This window comes from Platalea leucorodia (genome assembly GCF_965183815.1).
Source record: "Platalea leucorodia genome assembly, chromosome: 10".
Classification (NCBI taxonomy): Eukaryota; Metazoa; Chordata; class Aves; order Pelecaniformes; family Threskiornithidae; genus Platalea; species Platalea leucorodia.
Genome location: NC_138832.1, coordinates 11015986 through 11026825, shown reverse-complemented (window position 1 = coordinate 11026825; position 10840 = coordinate 11015986). Strand labels below are relative to the sequence as shown.

Here is a 10840-nt window from a genome sequence, read left to right as displayed (position 1 = left end):
CTCCCTGCTTCTGAGAACACAAATATAGCGTAGTAGTTCACAAATTTCCTCCCTTTCCCCAGCCTGTATTTTATACCCTGTCTTTTTTCCTAATCTGATAATTTCTTAACTGTTTGGGGAGCAGCAACATTCTAGAGGCAGAAGGGAAATGCAACGTGACTTGGAGAATGGGTCCAGAGAGAGGGTATTTTTAACACTGGTCCGCTAGGAATATGGCTAGAGGGAACCTGCCCAGGAAACAAAAAGTCCTTGCTGAGAAGAGTCTGGGAGTGGGGCAGTGCAGAGAAGACAGAGCCGTAGCTGCTGAGCCCTGGAGCCCCTCCTGCCACCTCTCACCCGGAGGTGCCTGCAGTAGGAGCACTGGCTCTCCAGCAGCTCTCCACTTGGGGTGCTCCTTGGGCTCTGGCTGTCCAGCAGCTCTCCACTTGGGGTGCTCCTTGGGCTCCATCCCACCATACAGGTTGAGAATAGCTTCGCTGCTGTTAATGTCGTGGCTGCATTGAGCATTCTGGAGAGGCAGGAAGGAAGAGGGTCACTTAGAATTGAAGTGACCACAGTAATCAGAAATCAAGGTGTGGAAGAGAGCTGAAGCTCATTAGAGGATTGGGCAGAAGTAGTGCACTGGAACTAAGGGAGGAAACACCACTGTCACCCCTGTGGTGAGCCAAGCGTGGCCCCAACAAGGTATGCTAGTCCCATAGTGCTCCTGTCTGCTTGCACCATTGACAGATGCTGCACTGACTGACCCAAGGGTTAAAAAAACTGACAACATGACCCTCATTTTGGAGGCAAGGGATATAAATAAACACTAAAGGTCAGGGGATACCTAAGGATTCTTTGAGGAAAGAGACACCTTTAACATAACTTTACCTGCTTCACAGCAGATGAATCCTGCTGTGACAGCTTGAGGAAAGCAGAGAATAGCAGTCTTTGCAGGTTGTGCTGTCAAGCATCATTAGCAAGAAAAGACGTACCTAAGACAGCTGTCCAGGTGCGTGCATCTCAGGCACCACTGAGGAGAAAATTTTTGAGAAAACTTTTATTAAATTCCTTTAAAACCCCTCTTCCAGTAGCCTCACAGATCCTGTGCTCCTCTGCTTAACAAGGGCCAAGACAGTTAATTAACCAGAGCTGCAGACAGCAGTATGGACATGTTTCTCTACAGCACAAGCAGCTTATGGTCTAATTTTCTAGAAGTTTCTTAGGGCAGATTAATTTCATGCCTGTTGCAGGCATCTGTAGCAGGACATCTTGCAAGAGAAAAGAACCACCTCCCCTCCATTTCACAGTGAGATGGGATCATTAACAGGACAATGCTCTGCTATTGTATGGTCCAGAAGGACTTTGCTAAGGTCCTGGTAGGCAGAGTAATTTGTCCTTAGCCAGAAAAATAAATAGCTCCTTAAAAAGCTTCCAAAGAGCAAGTTCTTTCCCTTTATGCCACCCTCATTGTCTCAGCATGTGGGTTACTGTTCCAGTGGTTGTGTCCACCTTACAGGAGTGGCATGATTTATTTGCGAACATAACTCCATGTTCCCCTCCCCACTGGAACCGTAACATTTCACTGTCAGGGCAGATCAGCTCAGGACGCATCATGGATTGTCTAGGGAGGAGTGTCTGCAGATCCACGTACTGCAACTCAGAGTTACTGCAACTAAGTCTGCGCACTGGACAGAGAAGCCTGGCAGCTACCGTGGCAGCCGTTAGCAGACACTGTTCCTATGATGCTTTACATCAACAACTTCATCGGTCCAAAGCCATCACTATGTAAGGAAACAGTTTGATTTTTGGGAGTGGTAATACCGGCATCAGATCTGCTTAGCAACCATTTAGTCTTCCACTGTTTTATGGACAATCACCCCCACAAGACTGTTGATCTGATCAGTTAAAGGAGTTTTAAACTGTGTTTTATTTGTCCAGTGAGCTTCATAAACTGTGAACCGTCTGCAAACTGTGCGCCCACACTTGGTACAACACCCCCGTTCCCCTGAAATCTCACTTCACTTCTCTTGTGTGCAGTCTGAAAGGAAAAAAAAAAAAACCATCCAAGATTTAAAAAACAAAACCCTCTCACCTTTCAATTAGCTCAGCTAAATGACACAGCAGATTCAGGCAGGAATGTATAATGATACCCCATTAACCACATTTGTCTTCAGTGAACACTCCTGTTCTCTGCACTTAAAAAAGTACTAGAAAAATATACTAGTTGTCTTTACAACTTCTTTCTTCTTCTCTCTGATGTCTAAACAGCATGTTAAATGGTAAAAAGATGCTCTAGATCAGCTGGACTATATATTTACTTTGCTGTCTTTATATCCAGTACAGGAACAATTATGTAGCAGCACATAAACCCTGTTATTTGATCTGCATTTGTAAAGCAAACTCCTCACAATTCAAGCCATGACCCAAAATGCATTTATGGTGTCAAGTCATCAGACCAGAGTCAACCTGTGTTACAACCACCCAACCAAAAGAGCTTTTCAGTTACGTGGTTATGGCTGTAAATAAGCCCACTTCCTTTCTTTTCTTTTTTTAAATATCCTTTTTCTTTCAGGCAAGTTCTCAGTGACTTTTTTTTTTTTTTTTAAATGACTGTCAACACTTAAGTTTGCCATGGAGAGACCATATCAATAGTTGCTGAGATCAGTGCCAAAAAAACAGCTCTGGCACACAATGAAGGACTCTACAAGAAGATCTCAAAGACAGAGTTCTTTGCAACTCTCTGTTTATTAAAAATATACGTCTCCTTGGAAGAAACACTGGTAACCAACTAGTGTTGTCATGATCGATTCAATACTGTCAGCTATGTCATGGAGTACATCATCTTTTTCTCCATATGACTTGATGAGAGGGAGACAGGCTACTGGGAAAAAAAAAAAAAAAAGAAAGAAAAAAAAAAAAAAGACAGGAACAGCGTGACCAGCATCTTAAGGACTTCTGTTTCACTTACTCCACTTCTCCAGGGACCGATGTTTATAGCATCTGGAGCAGGACCAGCGGGGCAGGGGGCTAGGTGCCAAACAGGAATCCATTGCCAAAGTTCGCTCCTTTAGGGTCGGTCCCATTGGAATCCTTCCTGCCCTCCACCGCGCTAGCAGCCGCATCTCTTCTGCGGCACTGCTTTCTGTCCCAGGTCCCTGCAGGGCTCCTCGTGATGCAGGACGAGTCAAGACAGCTTCTCACCAGGCAGTACACGTACAGTCTTACAGCAGCTCCCGTTCACACTGAAAACCATGGCCTGTGCACGCCATGCACCGACTGACACACTGATAACTGTTACCTTCAGGAAAGGGGACCAGCACCCCACACGTTCACTTATCCCTATAAAATAGGGGGAGGGAGAATGGGCCAAGACTTACCTGCTTGTGCTCGTACAGTGACCTTTGTTCTGGTGCTTGCTGCTGTGAGAAACAGCATTCGCCAGTTCTTTGTAAGGTGGGAGTGCTCTTCTACCTGTACTCTAAGTACCCAGCAGGACAGCTCCTCCTCAAAGGCCATGTGAGTTTTCCCCCAGCTTCACACAGGCTCTGTTCCCATGAAGGAGACCCATTCGAGTGTGGAAGCCGAAGTGTCCTCAAGGACAGACATTTCTCGGCTTCGGGCCAACTGTCTCAGCACCAGCGGTCACCTCACTTGAAAAACCCCAGTGCGCAGCAGACGGCTGCAGCTCTGCATCCTCCTGCCCCACAGACCTGCCAGCACAGGGCACCCAACTTGGTTTTCTAAGGTGACCTTGAGAGAGGGAGCAGAGCCCAATTTCAGAAAGAGGATTTATGCAGAGATGTCAGAGACAGAACCAGGCGAGGTGGCCGCACGTTCACCTGCCAAGCCCCAGCTCCCAGAGCAGCAGGCGAGGTCCCTGTTGTGCTGGAAGGATGGCCTCTGGGAAGGCCACCACTACCACCTGCACGCAGCAGAGCTGGGAATGTGGCATGGAACAGGGAAGAGAAGTTTTTAAATTCTGTTACTGATTTAAAAAAGTGTGAGCATCCACCCAAGGCACAGCTGGAGGCTTTTCCTGCCAGTGGCTAACGCAGAAGGGAATGCCAGTGTGCTGCCGCAAGCTAGAATAGGTCATTTCACCTGTGCCCACAGGTACAGGGCCAGCCCAATGTCCCAGGTTTTCCACAGCAACACAGGACAGCGAGTACATTTGTTCCATGTGGCTGGTAGAGTATTTCCTAACTAAACAGCGCAGATCTAGATTCTATTTACAATAGAGCCAGCTTAAAAAATAAGTTAAAAAACTGGATTTTATACCCATTCAGTTCATTATTAACAAGAGAAAAATGGAATAATGAAAAAAAAAGCCAACACAGCAACACAATATGCTTTTGGTTTAAAATCAGCTTAAAAAAATAGAACCAAAAGGAAACCTCTCATGCAAACACATAAGGTGGTGTGTAAAACAATGTGCAATTTAATATGTAGTATCATCCATTCTCTTGCTCTGCAGCCTCCTGCTTAGTCTCTTGTCTCCCAGCCTCACTCAGATCAGCTGCTGCTCCTTGCTGTGTTACTCTGGACCTCTGGTCCCTTCTGCACAGGCAGCGTACCAGTCTCTGCTCTGCCTCATAGACCTGGGGCGGCTGGCAGGAGGCTGGCCCCGACGGGAGACGCTTCCGAAGCACCAGGTACCGTTTTGAGCTCTTCATGCCCAAGTGGACTCCCTATGCCCAGCGGTTGGGACAGAGAAACTTAAAGATCCTTGCAATAATACAATACCTTTTAAGAGAGGTCCCTCAGGTTTCCTAGTCCACATACATATATATATATAATATATATATAATATCTCTCTCTATATTATATATAAATTACATATACAGATAAATAAAATGCTTTCTGCTGCCTTTCTGTCGCACTGTTCAGAGCTGCTAGACAGTCACACTTGGAAAAATGCCCCTGGAGCTCTGATACTAGCTCATGTGCTCAGAGTCCATCGTTTCACTTGTTTCTTACGTTAGTCCTTAGCCACCTCCTCCCATCTTGATTCTTGGTTTAGTTAATAATAATAATAATAATAATAATAATAATAATAAAAAACGACCTTGAATGGGTTCTCATCTGTCTCTAATGGAGCAGTGGGAAGGTCCATGCAGGAACTGTGGGAACAGTCACGTGATGAATGAGATGAGTTCATCCCAACAAAAGAAACAGGACTAGAAAACTCAATTTTGCGACGATCTAAAAAAGGGGGCAGGAATAGTTTTCATATCCCCCCCCCTTGGGGCAGAGGGCTTGGGTGGGGTGGGACTTCAGAGATCTTCTGCTCACAGGGAAGCAGGGGTGAGACATCTTCAGAGTTTCTCTGGAGACGGGACCCAGATGTAGTGCCCGGACTGGTCCTCAATGATCTGTTTGATTTTGCTGTAAATCTCTTCGAGAGAGTCTCCTTGTACGATGGCTGGAAGAGGAGAGAACAAGCAAGACCTTGAGCATCAGGCAGCACTGTGTCTTCCCTGCCACGAGCTACAGGAAAGGCCTTCACTCTGCACCAAAGGGGCCGGTGTGGCACGGCCAACAATTAATGAACAAGACAACCCATGTCAAAGGAGCTGTAACAGGCGCATGATGACACAGAGGGTTAACCCAGCGTGTCCAAGGGGATTAGCGAGAGCTGATCCTGCGCTGGCAGAGCTCCTCATGCATGTGAAGTGCCAGCCACGTTCTCCACAACACAACAGGCTGCTAATCAGCTTTGCAAACCATGTCACGCCACCGCGCTGAGGCGGTGGGCAGCTGGCCCCAGCGCTGCAGCTCCTCCGCCGCAGTGAACGGGAGGGCCTGGCGCAGGTTAACCGGTGTGCACCCAGCGCGGACCCCGAGGTGCTGGACTTGTCCATCCCCTCTGGTCGGGTCCTGAGGGCTCCTTGCGTTTGTTGCTTCCTCTGTTGCGGGGTGGGAATTGCAGCACTGCCAGGCTGGAAAAGGCCACCTTACGGCTGTCGCTCCCAGCGACTCTCGCCCAAAGACCAGTGACAGTCTCACTGCTTAGTACACAACACGAAGCACTTCACCATACTTCCTATATCAGAGGAGGAAGATGCACATGGAGGGTCAAAGCTTTCTGGTAATTCAGCCAGCCAGGACCATCCTCCAGCGTCTCTGTTCCCTCATTATAAATTCCTGGCACAGAACTTGCTACAGCGACCATCTCTCTGGCCATTACCCGCTTCTTTCAGCAACGGGTTTCAGCCAAGAGCGTTCCTTCCCCAGGTCAACTTCAAACTCGCTGTCCAAGCGCATGATGGCATGCTGAGCGTCTGGCAAAAATGCAGCGCATGCTTCCTTTGCGCTCTCCTTAGAAGAGCAGCCAGCAGCTCTGGAACTGCTGCCTGGGACAGGAGGTCTGGGGAAAGCGTCTACCCTGTTTGTACCCATACATTTGCTCAGCTGAGATCCATTTTTGGAAAGTGTTCTGCTTGGGATTTTTCCTGGTAGCTGTTAGGTGGGTAATACAGGGTTTGGCAGGATTATCACTCCTCAACTTTAGAAGAAACAGTTACTGCACTGGAGGAAAGATGGAAGACCGGTTACTCTGCCTCTTCGCCTGCCCATGATTTTCCAGAATTAATCACATTACAAACATTTGTTCCTTAATGCACAAGGATGCCTGTGTCACGAGCAGCTCATCTCTGCCGGCACAAAGCGCCAGGCAGCCCCTGACTGGCTCTTCAGCAAAGAGTGCTTAGGAAGCCAGCCAAACTTCCAGTCTTTTTTTGGGAGATGTTTTGTAATAACTCAGGAGAGTTTCCACCATTTAGGTCACTAATCTTTTATCTTTCTTCTTTAAAATGACTCTTTTTGCTTTTTGAAAATGCTCCCCTTTCCCCCATGCAGGGAGTTTTATTTCCTGTAGCCTTGTAGCACTCTGCATCTATGCTGTGCTTCCCCTGCCTGGGGATTTTTTTCTTTTTTTATTATTATTAAAGTTAGTGATAAGCTTTCATAAACTCGGAAAATCCTGCCTGACAACTTGTCTTCTTCTCTAGAGCTGGTTTACTCTTATCCACTGAGCTTGGAGCAGCCCCTTTGCAGAGCCCTGCTGGCAAAGTGCCATTTCTTTTTTGCTTTGATGAAGCTGGACATTTTCCCATGACCCTGCAGTAAGACAGTGCTGGTAGAGAGGTCACAGCTGCCAGACGGAAAAATAAAATAAGTCAGATGATACAAGCCTGCTCAGGACACTCACCTGTAAAATACTCTCCAAACTCTTGCTCGAGTTTCATGGCTTTGTCAAAAACCTTGATGGCCTGTTCGTACGTCTGTCTCCGGTTCATCTCCCTGCCAAGTAAAAAAAACCCAGAAACTTAGCTCTTTTTCTTAGCAACAAACAGAAGCAAAAATAGCCCATGGACCCGGGGTGCCTGGAAAGCACACCAGGAATGGAAGCTGTGCAGGACCCAGCTCTCAAAGGCAGGACCCTTCCCCACATGCTCTTTGGTGCCTTGGCACTTCATCTCAACTTCCAATAGTTCTTCCCATCGCCACCACCCCCCCCTTTCACCATAGCACAGAAGTGGACTCAAATCCAGACAGTACTCTGAATTTGCAAGACCACTGCAGAATTCTTCCTGCTTTTCCAGAGCCTGTCACCACCCTCCTTGCCTAGGTTCCTTCATCTTCCTACAACACCCAAATAAGCAACTCGACCCCTTTTGGCTTGAGTAGGGGTTTTCCCAGTCCCCTCGGTGCCAGCAGAGTCTCTTCTGATCTCAGAGTCCAACTCTAGCTACTGAATCTCCTCACAGATAATAATATTCTCTGCTCCTGCTCCGAAGAGTTGCAACAGTTGCTCTTGCATCCTTTCCAGCCTGCGCTCCCCAGGGCCAGGAGCAGCAGGACAAGCAGAAGGTCCCCCTTAGGCACAGAGGAAATGTCTCCTCTCTGCTCCCCAGGGCTGTCTTGGCTCAGCCACCATCCAGCTGTGATCCACCACTACGGGCTGTCGGCAGCTCTCCTGGCTGGACGCAGGGCCCAGGTGAGCAGGTTACATCAGGCACATTTGGGAGCATTTTTAGATTTCCCATGGATAATTCTCTTTGGGGCGAATGAAGGGCTTTAAGCCAGAGCAATCCACAGAGCCTAGGTGCACCATGGCATTAGATGTGGAGGGACACCACTGAGACAGCAATGGGTCCAGCTCCTCTTAACAAGGGCCAAGTTCAGCATCAGCAGCAACCTCTGCTGCTTTCTAAAAAGCACAGGCAGCAGACATACAAACCCTCAACATGCAAGAGCTGCTCGCCCTGGAAAGGCACAGAACATGGCGTTGCACTTACATGAGAGCTTCAGTGGATTTTGGTTTGATGAAAATGGCAATGGGATAAAGTTGTGCTTGTTGCAACCTCTTGATAGCATTGCCAGACACATCCAGGATGCAGTGTTTCCCCTGGAAAGGAGATGATCGAGATCAGACCTACCCACACAGTCTACCCCATGCAGAAAACAGCTTGCTCATACAGGTGTGCTTACAAAAGAGAGGAGCCACAGAGATGAAACACCAGTCCTGAGGCACAAGCCAACTCCCAGTGGCCTTATGTTCCTGCCTGCTTAGGGCAGGACAGCAGCACTGCAAAGGGACTGAATCTTTCTTTGAACACGTGAAACAATTTACAAGCCATCGGTACACTCCAGTACTCCTGTGGAGGAAATGCCACTGCTTCGAGGAGGACAGCTGGGCACCTTTGCCCTGCAAGCTCCCGAGCACGAAGCTGGTGCTGCCAGTGCCAGGCTTTTGGGTGGAGTTTGGATGGCAGAGGTACGACAGTGAGGTGGAGTAACGCGGCTGAGAAAAGCATCCACGTGGCTTGGCAGGACTCCGGAGGGAGGAGAGGCTCGTGCCACGCTTGCTTAATGTGGTTACAGCCGTTCGTTAACAACACGGGAAGAGGAAGGGAACAGCTGAACACATCCAGGTTCGGGCTGGATGCGTCCCGGTCCCAGGAATGCCACCCGACACTCACCCTCTCTGCCACTGCCCGCACTGACTGAATGCTGGTCCCGTAGAGATTGTCATTGAACTGCCCAGCCTCTATGAACTTGTTGTCCTGGATGTCTTTCTCCATCTGTTCGCGGGATACGACGAAGTGGTAGTCTTGTCCATCCACCTCATTCTCGCGCCGAGGCCTGGTAGTGTCTGGAGGAGAGGGGGCATCATGAGCGAACCTGGCCGAGTGATGCACACCAAGCCTTCTGGGATGGAGAAAACCCACCTGTGCTCCTGGCCCTCTCCCCATGCCGCGGGCTAGACCCTGCAAGTAGCAGAGCCACCCCCGCCCCTCCCTTCAGCAAGGGCACCGAGCGCCAGCTGGGACTTACGTGGCACGCAGGAACCAAACTTGTGTGGGAATTCGGAGATGAGGTCATCGTTAACTCGGTCCTTTGTCGGCCCCAGGATGATCACCGGCCTCGCATAGTGAACTGTGAACAAGAGCCACTACCTGAGGCCCCATCTGCACTGCGGGCAGCTGACCCTACTCCCACTTTTGGCATCAACCCGCCCCCTCCCCACTGGCAGTGGGTGCTTCTGCTCACATGGCCACCCAAAGGTGCCTCTGTGCGAGTTTATCTCCTCCTGGTCACGGTCAACATCTCCTTCCCATCTGACCCAAACCATCTGCGTGGCCCTGGGGAAGGTGCTGTGGGTCTCCGGGGTCATGGATCAGCAAAGCTGATCCCTTGCTCGAGGCAGGAGCCAGACAATTGGGACAGCTGGGCAAGGAAGCCACGGAGCTGGGGCAGCAATGGGAGCCTAAGAGTCTGATCCAGCTTCTGGCAAGGAGAGACCACTGAGGCTGGGACTATTCAGCCTGCAAAAGGGTCTGCAGGGATTGAGCACTGAGCAGGGTTAAATGCTGAGGGCTGGGGGGGGGGGGGGGGGAGTTGTTTTGCAGCAGGGACCTGGCCCAAGGCAGGGAGGGATAATCCCGTCCTCAGCTGGGGACTAACGCCCAGCTCAGTTTTAGCTCTGGATGTCTCCCTTGGTCTTGCAGACCAGGTCACAAGTATTTTCTGTTGATTAAAAAGGGTTGATCAAGGCCAGGGAAAGCCCTGCGAGGTGGTGTGCACACCTGGCTTCCCTGCTGCACACAACAGACAAAAAACTCCACTTGCGTTGACCCCGCGTCGTGCTGGGATGGCAGAGGAGGGGAGGAGGTTGCCCCGGCCGCCCCGCTGTGCTGGGGACACAGGTGCCCACGCTGGAGTGGGCATGGGGGAGCTCAGCACCAGGACTTACTTTCATGCCGCGTCACTGGCTCATACGACAGGACGGTGTCCTCTTGTCCTTCTGTGACAGAGCCAAGAAGAGGCAGGTGAGCACTGGCAGCAGCTTTCCAGCCCTTCCGCACCCATGAGGAGCTGGCTCCTGCCCCCACCACCCTCCCGCAGCCCTGTGGACACCTCCAGGCTGCCCCTGTCATGCTGCCAGCTGATGTGGAGCGTGACGGGCATGCAGTTACCAGCCCTTGATCCACGTTAATTATGCACATCCCAGCTCTGGGTCAAGCCTCCTCTTTCCCTCCCCACCACTGCGGCCTCGGGGCCCATTGGGATGCACTGTCCTCCCTGCGGGGCAGATGGCAGATGTGCTGCAAATATTTAGAGGACCCGCCAGACATAAAGGAAGCATTCGCTGCAGCTGGACCCCCATGCTCTTGTACAGGCTTGGGCTCCAGGAGCCACCGATGCTACAGACCTGGCCTCTGGCATTGCTTCCTGCAGCAGGCAGTGAGGATGGGGGACCACCATGGACTGGGAACCCACCACCCAGCCTTGGAGCAGAGCCCCGCAGCCAGGAGAGAGCAGGGAAGCAGGCAGGCTTGCTCCTGCCCCTGAG

The 10840-nt window shown here is 50.3% G+C and overlaps 1 protein-coding gene across 3 annotated transcripts in view; it reads right to left on the bottom strand.

Annotated features, from left to right (window-relative positions):
- Window positions 1-5009: 5009 nt before the first annotated feature.
- DLG3 (discs large MAGUK scaffold protein 3) overlaps window positions 5010-10840 on the bottom strand; it is a gene marked incomplete at its 5' end in the record, with an annotated part of 78035 nt that continues 72204 nt past the window's right edge. For all 3 annotated transcript variants that reach the window (XM_082323370.1, XM_082323371.1, XM_082323372.1), the window contains 6 exons: window positions 5010-5404; window positions 7193-7284; window positions 8283-8392; window positions 8967-9139; window positions 9322-9423; window positions 10241-10291. In XM_082323370.1, the coding sequence (XP_082179496.1) occupies window positions 5298-5404; window positions 7193-7284; window positions 8283-8392; window positions 8967-9139; window positions 9322-9423; window positions 10241-10291 (635 nt within the window). In that variant the 3' untranslated portion in view covers window positions 5010-5297. The remainder of the gene's footprint in view (window positions 5405-7192; window positions 7285-8282; window positions 8393-8966; window positions 9140-9321; window positions 9424-10240; window positions 10292-10840) is intronic.